Raw genomic sequence first — 13,831 nt, 5'->3', positions numbered from 1 at the left:
AATTTCCTGTAATAACTTGAAAATAACTTCTAGCTGAGTATGCTGCTAAACCATAAAGCTCAATGTCAGAATGGCCTGTAGTTCAAGGCCGTCCCACAACTTTAAAATGGGAACTACTATGCAATTGCAGACAATGGGGCAAGTCTCCCGCGTGCTGATAGAATAATCTCTCATGGGATGGCTGCCCACAGCAGAGACTGAGGCTACGATTTTTTTTCTCACGGTTCACTAGAGGCATTGGTGAATGGGTAAAGAGGAGAGGGTGCTATTGTGCTTTCAGTAGGGCTGCTTTATGTAATACCCAGTGTTATTTATATCTTTGACCTGGTGTTATTTATATCTTTGACCTGGTGTTTCTTGGCCCTTCATTAATTTTTTTGCTGTACTCGTTCGCAGAAAGCCATTCAGTCGTCACTGCATTTTGTGGTGTTTGGAATCCTCGGAGTGTTAGCAGGAATTCTTAGTTTGCTTCTGCCAGAAACGCTGAATAAACCAGTTCCAGAGAAGATCTCTGACCTTTATGGCATGGTACAGCACAAAGATGGAGAAGCGGCTGTTTCCCATCAGTCGCAGGTAAATGGAATAGTGTGCTTACCTATATGATGTCTTCCAGGATAGCGCTAATCTGTTCAGTTCATCTCAGACAAATCTGAGCGCAATTCCACTTGGTGTCTGAAATCTCACCATACAAAACCCCAAATGTGAAGAAACTCTTTGCTGCACCAGTAACAAATGTCATTGTTTTCAACTAAAAGTATTTGGTGTAAACTTAAATTTTACAATGGGAATATTTTTGTTATTTGCCATTAGTCTTATTTCTGATGGCATTAGTTATAGGGGAGGGATTTCAACAGGGATCAATACTTCTGAGCAGCCTGAAAGATTCTGTAGTTGTTTGTCCCAGACCCTACTAGTTAGCTACAGTTTCAGATTGAGCTAGTACAAATCAACTAATCTTCAGATTCAACCTCAATGTGTACTTCTCTTAAACTGAGCTGTTCTGGGACACATGACTATCTGGTAATTATGTTGTGTAGTGACTAACAGGAAGTGATAGATAGATAGATACCTTATTGATCCCAAAGGAAGTTACAGAGTCACAGTAGCATTATAAGTGTACAGATATACAAATATTACAAGAGAAGTAAGAAAGAATTTAAAAAGTAAGTTGCCTCAAACAGTCTAACAGGAGGGGGTCATCACTTCCCCGGCTATAGTTTGACTCGTTATAGAGCCTAATGGCCAAGGGTAAGAATGACCTCATGTAACGCTCTTTGGAGCAGTCTACTACTAAACATACTCCTCTTTTCAGCAAAGGTGACATGCAGAGGGTGAGGAACATTATCCAGAATTGCCAGGATTTTCCGTAGGGTCCTTTGTTCTACCGCAGCCTCCAGTGTGTCCAGTTTAACTGCTATAACAGAGCCAGCCTTTCTAATCAGTTTATTGAGCCTGTTGGCATCACCCATGTTGTTGCCATTGCCCTAACGCACCACCGCGTAGAAGATTATACTGGTGACAACAGACCAGAAGAGCATGTGAAGGAGAGGTCTGCTTACTCCAAGTGACCTCAGTCTCCTCAGGAAGAGGTCTCTGGCCCTTCTTGTACATAGCCTCTGTGTTGGTGCTCCACTCAGGTCGGTTGTCCAGGTGCACCCCCCAGTTATTTGTAGGTCCTCACCACATCCATGTCCTCGTCATCAATAGTAACAGGAAACAGTGCGGGCTCAAGTCTTCCTAAAGTCCATCACCATCTCCTTTGTCTTACTGATGCTGAGCTGCAGATGATTCAGCTTGCACTATTTTGACAAAGTCTTCCACCAGGGCCCTGTATTGATCCTCCCGTCCTCCCTTTATACACCCAACAATTGCTGAGTCATCAGAGAATTTCTGCAGATGACATAACTCAGTGTTATATCTAAAGTCTGAGGTAGACAGGGTAAACAGGAAGGGAGGCAATACAGTCCCCTGTGGCGCCCCAGTGCTGCTTATAGCCATGTCTGACACACAGCTCTGAAGCTGCACAAACTGTGGTCTGCCAGTCAGGTAGTCCATTATCCAGGATGCAATGGAAGTGCCAACCTGCATTGAACGGAGCTTTTCCCCCAGCAATGAAGGCCGTAAGGTAGTGAAGGCTCTTGAGAAATCACAAACATGATCCTCACAATGCTGCCCTGCTTATCCAAATGGGAGTAGGCTCTGTTAAGCAGGTAGATGATGGCATCGTCGACTCCAATGTTCTCCTGGTAGGCAAACTGCAGGGGATTGAGGGCTGATCTGACCAGGGGTCAGGGGTGAGCCAGGACCAGCATTTCTAGGGTCTTCATGATGTGTGAGGTCAGGGTCACTGGATGGTAGTCATGCAAGACTTTCCGTTGGCCCTTCTTGGGTACCGGGATAACACATCATGTTCTCCTTCACGCTCCTTCAGGACGTTGAGGTTCACACAATGCTTTGCCGTGTCTCAGTTTCCCCAGAGCCCTTCTCACTTGCTCAGTTGTGAAAATTATGCCTAGATGACAAATTATGGATTATAGTTAACACAAAGAAATATAATTTTGCTGCATGCGGATTTACCAAGCAGCTGCCTGGATTAGAGAGTATGTTCTATAAGGGTAGGTTGAGTGTGCTTGGTCTCTTCTCTGCAGTGAAAGAGGATGAGAGGTGACTTGACAGAGGTATAAAAGATGATAAAAGGCAGAGATCGAGTGGATAGCTAGAGATCTTTTTTCCCCTGAAGTGGAAATAGATAATACGAGGGGACATAATTTTAAGGTGATTGGAGGAAAGTTTGGGCAGTAAGTCAGAGGTAAGATTTTTTACAGTGGTGGCTCCATGGCACACACTCTTAGATGGGCACATGGATGACAGAAAAATGGAAGACTATTTAAGAATTAAAAGCTGCATTGATCTAGAGTAGATTAGAAGGTCAGCATGACATGATGGGCTGAAGGGCCTGTATGCACTGCAGTGTTCTATGGCTTGTTGGGGACAACTGAAGCTTTACCCACCTGGCCATGTTTCAGCATTTCAGACTCAATACAGACGATTGCTTCCCCTTGCCTGATCAGTATTAGTTATTTCTGCTCATCTCTCAGTGCTTCTTTTCTCCATTCGCACAGGCTTGTTACTCGCAGCACCATCACCCACAAACTACCCCTCTAACCTGAGATACTATAACCCTGGCCTCACCATATTACAAACACTTCCTCTCTCTGACCCATAAATACCTCCCTCTCCTTCTCTGCAACTTCAAACCAACTCATTTTCCTCTCAGTCAGCTTCCTGACAAAGCACCTCGAGCCTCGAATTTCAATTCTATCTCTCTTTCCGCAGATGCTGTCTGTCCCGTTTCTGGGATACAATGGCTTGGACTCAAATTCCTGTGGAGACCAACGTCACAGCAATAATGCTTTTGAATAGAGGAGCTACCTTTGTCAGGGAACAGGGTTTTGATCTGCAAAAGTAGAATGTGGATATATTTCAAAGTTCCTTTCAATGGAAATGTTTTGGAAATGGTTTAGAAAAGGTTTACCAGGTTGCTACTGGGGTTAGCTATAACAAAAGGTTAGATAAATTGGAATTGTTTTTTCTGGAGTGTCAGAACTTGATATATGTTTATAAAATTGAGAGGCATAGATCGTCAGAATCTTTTTGTTCAGGTTAGAATTGTTGAAGATTGGACGGCAGAGCGTTAGGCTAAAAGAGAGAAGGCTTAAAGGGGATGTGCAGAACATTCCCTTTACAGGGTTGGTAGTGGAAGTGGATACAATAGTCCAATTCAGGAGGTTTTTAAATAGTTTCATGGATATGAAGGGAATGGAGTGACGTGCACCATGTGCAGGCAGACATGATTAGTTTCACATTGTATTCTGAACAGCCTGTTGCTGTGCTTTAGTGGTCTGTGTTCTGTGTTGTCAAATGTCAGCTGGATATTTGAGACTCTCTGCTTACTGCCATCTCAGACGATGGGTTTCTCTGCTATCACTAATCACTGCATCCATAGTTCATCTCAATGCGAACCTCAGTGCTGCAGAATTCAGTCCATTGTCAACATACAAATACAGCAGCATTAGTCCAACATATCAGGGCATTTGTTCCCAAGCTCAGTAGAAATATGGACGTTTCAGCCTGAATTTCCATATTTTCTACCAATCTTAAGACCAAACGCCCTGGATTAAAGTACATGTCTTTGGTTAAGTGACTACAGATTAAATGCAAAAGGCGCTGCTGGCACTATAACTACAGGGCTGTGTTGGTTGGCCCATTGTTGATGTTTCAGGGGATATTTTGTGTCTGTTGATTTTCTTGATTGGAGCAGTTTGTTGCTGTGATACCCCGGCAACAGCCCACTGCTGCATCTACTAATTCCAGTCATCCAAGGAGCAAAGTATGGTCTGGGTGTATTAGATGGGACTCAACAGAAAACCAGGCTGGCGTGGCTTAGACGGGCCAAAGGGCCTAATTGGGTGCTATAGTATATATGACTATAAGACTGTAATTTTTTCTAATAACTGTTCCTTTCATTGGTTACCATATTGAGTAATTCGTATATTTGCTGACTAGTAAGACAAAGTTGCTAAAAATGGGACTTGGTCATTACCTGGGGGTGGCCGGTGACTGAGATTGTCTGTTTCTGGAGCCTGATGGTGAGCAGGCAAAGGATGCTGTCCACCCACTGGTAATCGGGCTTCAGTCCTGTGAATGTTGACCTTGGCCACATGAGCTGCACAGAATAAGGTATAGATCAAGTTGACCAAGAGTCCGAGGTGACTGGACACCAAGCTCAGCTGAATGGACGTTGATGCTTACAAATAGATGGATGCGTACAGTACAAGTGTCACCAAGCAAAAGCACCCTTGCTCACTCTCACACGTGGGCTCAGGCAGAGGAACTCTTTCTCGACTGCTTCCCCCACTTCTCAATACTCTTGAACCACCTCCTGGCCCCATTCCCAGCCCCCTGCTCTGTTTTATCTCTTTTCCATGTAACTGCAATTTATATTTTTACTTTCAGGCAAGCGTTGTGGATCATGCAGGAAGCATCAGTAGTGAGAGTGAGAAAGATTTTGATGCCGATGAAGAAACAGCATTGATTCAATAACATGAAGAATATTCTACAGTTTTATGAGAATGCAAAAGCTGTAAGCAGCACTTTACTTTTACAGTTTACTGGTGTTCATATACACCCATCTATTTATTGAAACATATCATGTTAGTTGGGATATTATTGTGTTCACAATGTTTACAGGATTTAGCCAAGCAATATAAGTGAATTTGGCAGCAGGACCTGGCTTGTGTTAGTGTGGTCATTCTACAAACAGGCATTTTCTAGGTGGCATTTTTACATTTATTGATATCCAACTTCTTCTGCATTCCAACTTACAATGCTAGGGCTTACTGTATATCTGACCCAGAAGGTAGATGGTTCTACCACAAATTCAAGCCGAGTTCATAAGTAGAACTGGCCTGTGGAGCATTTGTGTGCAGAGAACACCCTTTTCTAGCTTTATGGTGTCAGGTTTACAAAAGCAGCAGTAGGAAACAAGTAAGGTGACCTTCCAATAAAAGTTCTGTACATTCGAGCTATCGGGCTGTCCTGTCTCACAGGTTGCCATGCTTTAAAGTAGTACATTTCTAAGTGGAAATACTTAATGTCTGAGATGCTATACAAGATTTTAATTAAACTTTTCATTTCTGTTTTGAGAAGTTATCCAAGTTGATTACTGGAAAATAAAAACTGGAGTGTTTTATATATTTTTTTTTGCTGGAAATGTATACGTAGCCATTTTACTTATTTTCTGAAGATAATGATGGTTTTTCAGCACGGGGGAGGAAAAACAAATTTGGTACTAAAAATGGGACATATTCTACTTCTGTCACCTGCTTCAAGAATACAGAAATTTTGGTAGTCATGGTATGGTTCTCCAATGCCCCAAGCAATGATTCCCCACCACCACAGTATTCTAAAAGCAGTTTATAATTTAATTTCATGCCAACTCACACTGGATTGTTAGTGCTACAGGTTCAAATCTATTGAAGAATTGGTTAAGATCACCCAGACTAGCTTCATGAAATGAGTGACACTGGTAGTAGGGAAACATCTCTTCACCAGGTCCCAAAGGAGAAATTTTCTGAAATTGAAACAGCACCTTGATTTTTAAAAGCTGAAAAAGTACTTAAAATTGAATTTTGAATTATTGACCTTAATGTTTTTAGACTTCAATTACACTAACCAAGTCAATTATTTGTTTAAGGCAATAATTCCCTGACTTTATCTCCAAAGGAGAATTTTTTTTTTAAAAGTTGTCCAATTTCAAGAAGTTGTTTTTGTATAGGCCAAGAAGATTTTTATCTTGTAAGTACAATATTGATTGCAACGTTAATCAATATCCTTACTGACTGAGAAATGATTAATGACATAGTTTAAAACTTCTAGATTCACAGCAATCATGGTCTTGCAAGGTGTCCCCTAGACCAAAACAATTTAAATAAAAAATTACAGATTATTTGCATTTTAATTGTTTTTGTACTTTCTGGGGAAAAATGCTCTAAAATTGCATCTTCAGTAGCTAGTGCCGACTTACAGCAATTAATAAAGCATTGAAATTATAACAATGACAAAAATTCTTACGAAACAGTAGTTTTGTCATTCGTCCCTTGAAAAAAGAAAAATCATGGAAAAAAACATAGTGCACTTTGACTAGTGAGCAAAAATGCTCATTTCTGTTGTGATGAGCATTTTCTCCCTCTGACAATGACTCTCTTGTAATCCTGTGCACTGCTTGGATGGACCTACCTACATGGTAGTCAAATCTTTCTGATTCTGGTCAAAAATGGGTTTATTCTCTTTTCATTTACAATGGTTTAGTTTGAATCAGTAAATTCAGATAATTTATTCGACAATGATGGTTCAAATCCTATAACAACAAGAAGCTGAATTCCTAATGCAAGTATCAACTGCCTGGTGTTTTTTTTCCCCCTTATAGTGTTTGTATTATGTGTGCTGATTACATTTAGTGTAGACATCCTGAAACATCCAATAAATTGTTAATATATTCTGAAATTTGAACTATGTGGTTATAAAGTTTTGTAACATTTGTGTACTGTATCTGTTTTATTAGTAATCCAGATCTTTGAAATAAACATTGTATGAATCTTAATTTTTTTTAAGATTATGAAGACACGCAGTCCTCGTTTATTGTCATTTAGTAATGCATGCATTAAGAAATGATACAATATTACTTACTTTGAATATTGATAGTAAAATTTGTAGAATGAAGCAGCTAAGAGGACAAATACTTAAATCGATTTTGTAAAGAACTTGTGCATCTGGTAGAATCTGTAGGCAGTTGGGTCCACTGACCTTCCATATGTTGTAGCTAATAAACATTAAATAATTTCTACACATGGTTGCATTTGATATATATTGCACAACAAAGCCAAGAGCAAGAAATGCCCACATTTGGGTAAAAATTTTCCATAAATTATACACTTAACAAAGATGATGGCAGAATTCTATTTAGTCCGTCATTCCTTATTTTGAGTGTAGTCAGCCGGACTAGCAGCTGCTCGTACAACCCTTTTTGGATGCCAGTTATTCACAATTAAAGGATTCCATCTGTCAAAATCTGCAGAGGGCCAATTGCTCTTTGGCACCTGGACTACAAACAAAACAAAAATCAGCAGACAAGGTTGCCTTGACATACAACAAGTCTTTTCTCTATGTCTCTAGTCAAATGCAAATGACTGTTAGATTAAGTTGCGGTCCGTGTTTCCAGATACTGGAATTCTTACTTCATACTTGACTGTGTCAAGCTGGAACATACTGCAGTATGAAGATCAATAAATGGGTCACTCAAATTCAATATTAGTGGCAGTCACCCAGCAAGGGTGTATTTTATGCACCTACAGTACATGGAATAAGTGTAAAGTATTGTATTTACATTGTGAAAGATTCTGGGAATCTCCAGCCAGGAACCTTCCTTTACTTGCCAGGGTAATTGTTTATTTAGAATAAAAAGTGAATTTCTTTTGGTGCCTAATGACGAGGTGAACCAAGAGATTTTTTTTAAAACAGAGGCAGCAGGTTTTTTTCCCCCAGAATGTATCAGTTGTCTGTCTTCTGTCCATTTCCCAAGAAGGACGCATGGGAATTTCTAGGTAAATCCTGAAATAGAATCATCAATGTCTTCATTTCAGGCAGCTGGAAGCTCAACCTTGCCCTCAACCAACCAACTTGAGTCCCTATCAATTTACGACTTAGTCCTGGCAAAGTCTGCAACATACTTCTACGGCATCCTTGGGATTGCAACGGAACAGCTGCAAAGGCCAAAGTATCTTTATATCTGAAATGCTGAAGTAATCAAGTCCCAAGGAGAAGGTATGTTGTGGCTTTCATCGGATGAGCTTTTCAAGTTATTGGGTAAACTGTGCTGCACTACTGCAATCCTAGGGTTTGAGAGGTTTAAAAATCTATTCTGAATAGGTAAATAAAAAGAGAACTTCCAGTAGTCCTACTCTCCCTACTCGTTAGTGACAACTGACCGCAAATTTGAACTTATTCTTTCGCTGCTCTTGTTCAACTTTATAAGTCTCAGAGTCCTTTATGTTTTGGTATTTTGGCCATTAATCTTTAAAAGAGCAGATTACCTTTTTAAAATTGGGCTGTCTGAGAAGTTAAACTGCCCTAAGTAGGGGCTGTTAACCCATGCTGCTTCCTACTTTTTTGTAGGCAACTGGAATACTTACAGTGCTATTGAAAATGCATGTAATTGGTTTTCTACTACATGGGTAATGATTGTGGCTGCTGCAATACTGATACTGGCTGACTAATTCATATCAGTGCTGCAGTATGAAATATAGTTCTCATAATACTGCCTGAGATTAAATATATGTTTAATTATCATTCAACCATACATGAATATGGTCAAATGAAATGGCTTTCCTGCAGAACCAAGGTGCAAAACACATTACCAACAGCACACAACACCCTGCGCATAGCACATAGTATGAATAGCAAAGAGCAAAAAAAATATATAGCTGAAGTCCCTGAGTTGTCCTGGTCCAGCTTGTTCATCCACTGAGCAAACACTGGAGGGCAGCCAGCTCCAGTGTCTCTTTTGCCTGTGACCACCACAGGTGACTGAGGTTTTAGGATCTTATCCATGCAACAATTGAGGCAATGCAACTCAGTCTCACCAATGAGAGAGTGAACCAAACTTCCAGTATTTTGTTACCAATGTCCAACAGGGTCTTGTGACCTTAAAAACATTCATGACGATACATTTTCCTCTGGACTGTGCAATGTCTCTGCACCACAGTACGCAATAAGTCCAGCTCTACCACTATCGAGCAATTCGCCGATGGAATAGTCCCGCAGTACTTGATGTTCTTAGTATCCAGCCGTGACTTGCAATCATTGAAGGAGACATTCAGGGCGAAGACATACACCTTTGGTTGGACTCAGACTGGCTGTCGCATCTGAGTGTGTTGCAATCTTACTAGAATGCAGCAGCCAATCTGGCTCCCACCAAAGGTGTATTTTTGTAAGCTCCTTGGATACATTGCATTGACCTTGAGAATTTTCCCTGTTATGTTGAAACTTCAGGAAGTGACAATTTATGTGGGCCTCCAGATTTTCAGAGCCTGAAACACCATGTGTGAGTGATCTGTCACTCCTTAAAAGTCTGGAAGATCTGGGTCTCTGCTTGTGGAAAGGGGAAGCCACTTTTTGAAAGATGGACAGCAACCTCCTTAAACAGCAGTGTTCAGCAAACTGCGACATTGGCACAAAACAGATGCTGCTGCTGAGAATATTTTACAAAGAACATTAACCTCCTGATATGTTGCTTCCTAGGGAACTCAGGAGCATAGCTCTCTGCATACTCGGGGATATTGTCTGCAGCCCCTATTCCTCTTGTTTCCCTCAAAGCCCTTACTTATTCTGTAGCTGTGGCAGGATTCAACATTCTTCTTGGGGCAATGAACTGAGAAGTGTGTCTGAGAAGTCCTTTAAAATCAGGGGTTCAGAGCTTTTTTTTAATGCCATGGACCAATACCATTAAGCAAAGTGTCTGTGGAACCCAGGGTGGGAACCCCTGTTTTAAATGGTGCAGCTGCTATGAAAGGCTGGTTCTCTGAGAGCATCCCTTGAAGTTTCTAAAGCAAATAAAATCCCAATTTCAATAATTAATTGTACATTAGATTTTATTTTGTCTGTGTCCTATGCACCCAACATTAAACCAGCATAGAAGTTCAAAATTGCATTTTCAAACTGCATCAATTGTGCAAAATTCCAGCATTTACATATAAAGTACCTCAACTGCATATTGCTGAAAACTAATGATTTTCCAAATCCATGTTCTTGTGTGGATTGTTTTTTTGTTACCACTGTGCTGTAGATCGTTAAATAGTTTTGTACTTGTTCTAATGAAGCATCTCCTCTACGTTAGTAAGGATGTTTTCTGCTCATTTACACTTTATAATTTTTGTTCACTGTTTTCTCTTGCCAGTATGCCAATTCCATTAGCATATCCAGCAGCCTGCTCATTTGTATTTAACCATTGACTTGCTTTCAGATTAGGTATTGCTAGCTGGAATGCATTCCGTGCTTACACTGGCATATTGATTACTGTGTGATCATGTCTGCAGGATAGAAGCCTATGGATTTGTAAGTGTCACAATATATTAATGGCTGCATCCAATACCGTAAGATACTCCACAATTAAAGGCTCTGGGCTGGGGTATGTAATTGTGAAAGGAGCTAAAAGACAAGGGTTTTTTAATACACAAAATGAAAGATCAATTTTATCAAGATATTAAATATTAAAAGAAAAACAGGATAATTGTTTTCTGCTAAACATAATTAATTTACTTGCTTTTATAGTAACAGGACCTGCCATCAGCAAAGTGGATGGTACAGACTAAAGTACAGAAGATGCTCGAGTGAATTATTGAATTGATAGTCTACCAGTTTCACTGTTGGCTGTGGTCTGGCCCTATTTGGCCTATTGGCTGTCAAGTTACAAATCTAAAAATAATCTATTAGAACATATGGTAGTTCACATAACTTTTGAGTTGTCACAAAGCAGGCTGAATAATTCCAAACTGCTGGAAAATCCCACCTAACCTTAAAATATGGGAATATCAATGGCAAACAAGTAATGTGGAAAGATGGCACACAACACAAAGCCTGTCTGCTTACATGAGCTGCAATATATTTATAAAGCTAAAACTGACACTTCTCAAAAGTGTAACGTAGAGCAAAATAATTGTTACTCCAGATAATACAAAACCTCAATAAATGTAAGTATATAAGATTAATTATATACATTGGTTGTATGTGCATACAGTGATATTTGGCACAAGAGTATCTATACATAAGATGACAGACAGAAAATCATAAAGTAGTGGTGGTGGAGAATTCGGAGAGGTGAATTAGTGGGTGGAGTTGTTGATTTGCCTTACTGCATGGGGAAAGTAACTGTTTTTGAGTCCTGGCGTGGATGCTATGTAGCCACCTCCTGGATGGGAGTAGGACAAACAGTCCATGAGCAGGGTTTGTGCGATCCTTCATGATGTTAGTGGCTTTTTCTGGCACTTTTCTGTATATACTGCGTGTCCTTGGTGGTCGGTAGGCTGGTGCCGGTGATGCTTTGAGTAGTTTTGACTACCTTGTGTAGAGCCCTCCAGTGATGCAGCTCTGTACTGCACATCTCTAGAATGATGTGAGTATAGATGTGCATAGTCTCTTCAGCCTCCTCGAAGTAGAAGTGTTGGTGAGCTTTCCTGATTGTGTAGAATGTGTTTGGAGACCATGAGAGGTTGTGTGAGATGTGCACTCCCAAGGGGTGTGTGAGTGATGCGAGTTCTCTAAAGTGGATAACTATCTCCTTTGAGTTGACATTGAGGAAGAGGTTATTGGCCTGGCGCTAGGCCTCTAGCTCTTCCACCTCCTCTCTGTAAGCCATCTAAAGTAACTGATAAGCCCCACCATTGTCACGTCACTGGTGAACTTGACAATGTGATCACTCAGGTGTTTGGCCGTGCAGTCATGTGTCAGCAGAGAGTACGGCAATAGGCTCAGCTCACACCCCTGGGGGGGGGGGCACCCATGTTGAGGGTGACAGGAGAGGGAAGTGCAGTTGTGCATCCTAACTGTCTGAGGTCTGTTGGTTCGGAAGTTCAGCAACCAGCTGTACAGCGGTGTATTTAGGCTGTTCAAAGCCTGTGGGAAAATACATTTAATAGTTAAATGGAAACAAATCATAGTTAAAGAGCTCAGAATTGGGCCTTCAGCTCCCTCTGCTCATGTTAAACATCATCTACCCATTTATACCGAACCAATTCTCTAGCACTTCTAAGCCTTGTTAATTCAAGTGCAAGTCTAGATATTTCTAATATTGTGTGTGTGCGCGCGTGTGTGTCTGCCTCAATTTGCCTCTTATAATTAGGGTCTGATCGCCTCTAAACCTCTTCTCCTTTACCTAAAACCATGTCCTTTAGTTTTAGACATTTCTGCTCTGTAGAGAAAAGTTGTTATTTTCATCTTCTATCTATACCCTTTGCAATTTTGAATCCCTCTGTCAGGTTTTCCCTGCTGCCCGCTACTCCAAGGAGAATAAACCCAACCCAGCTCCTCATACATTAAAATGCATCTTCCTGGCAGCACCCTGGTGAATTCCCTCTGTGCAATCGTTCCCTTATGGTATGACTAGCATAGCAGTGCACAGTACTTCAGCAGCAGCCGAACCAATATTTTATAAAGTTGTACCATAACCTTGTATTCTTTTTCCCAGCATATGAAGGCAAGCATCCAGTATGCTCCCTTAACTTCCTTTTATATATGTTCAGCCACCTTCCGGGCTCTAGTACCAATGTCTCTATCCCTCTAGAACCCTGCCATTCATTGTGTAAATCCTATCTCTGTCAGTCATTCCAAAGTCCATAACTTTGCCGTCATCAACAATGAATTCCATCAGCCATTGCTCTTCCCATCTTACTCACTAATCAATATCATTCTGACTATCAATATGTTGAAATATTAATATAATCTGACTATCCTCTGTACGATCAAAACCCACCAATTTTTGTCATGTGTGAACTTACCAGTTATCATCATTCATATCCAAGTTGTTAATGTTTGTAGCAAACAAAACAGATACAGAATGAGTCAATGTGACACATACTGGTCATAGGGTTCCAATCTGAAAAATGACCCTCCACTATCACCCATCTCATCTTGGATCCAATTTGCCTTGGATGCCATTGTGCTCTAACTTTTTGGACCAGTATCTCATGTGGGACTCTGTCAAAGGCCTTACTGATGTTCCTGCAGACTGCACCAATTATCCATAGAACATAGAATAGTACAGCACATTACAGGCCCTTCGGCCCACAATGTTCTGCCAACCCTCAAAGCCTACCTCCCATATAACCCCCCACCTTAAATTCCTCCATATACCTGTCTAGTAGTCTCTTAAACTTCAGGAGTGTATCTGCCTTCACCACTGACTCAGGCAGTACTTTCCACGCACCAACCACTCTCTGAATAAAAAACCTTCCTCTAATATCCCCCTTGAACTTCCCACCCCTTACCTTAAAGCCATGTCCTCTTGTATTGAGCAGTGGTGCCCTGGGGAAGAGGCGCTGGCTGTCTACTCTATCTATTCCTCTTATTATCTTGTACACCTCTATCATGTTTCCTCTCATCCTCCTTCTCTCCAAAGAGTAAAGCCCTATCTCCCTTAATCTCTGATCATAATGCATACGCTCTAAACCAGGCAGCATCCCGGTAAATCTCCTCTGTACCCTTTCCAATGCTTCCACAT

General features: G+C 40.9%; 1 protein-coding gene across 2 annotated transcripts in view; it reads left to right on the top strand.

The window, feature by feature from the left end:
* LOC140199773 (solute carrier family 22 member 15-like) overlaps nt 1-5,750 on the top strand; it is an 87,047-nt gene extending 81,297 nt beyond the window's left edge. For both annotated transcript variants that reach the window (XM_072262261.1, XM_072262260.1), the window contains exons 11-12: nt 397-573; nt 5,017-5,750. In XM_072262261.1, the coding sequence (XP_072118362.1) occupies nt 397-573; nt 5,017-5,103 (264 nt within the window). In that variant the 3' untranslated portion in view covers nt 5,104-5,750. The remainder of the gene's footprint in view (nt 1-396; nt 574-5,016) is intronic.
* The last annotated feature ends 8,081 nt before the right edge of the window (nt 5,751-13,831 follow it).

The sequence above is a fragment of the Mobula birostris genome, chromosome 6, assembly GCF_030028105.1.
Source record: "Mobula birostris isolate sMobBir1 chromosome 6, sMobBir1.hap1, whole genome shotgun sequence".
Lineage (NCBI taxonomy): Eukaryota > Metazoa > Chordata > Chondrichthyes > Myliobatiformes > Myliobatidae > Mobula > Mobula birostris.
This window is presented reverse-complemented; position numbering and strand designations above follow the sequence as displayed.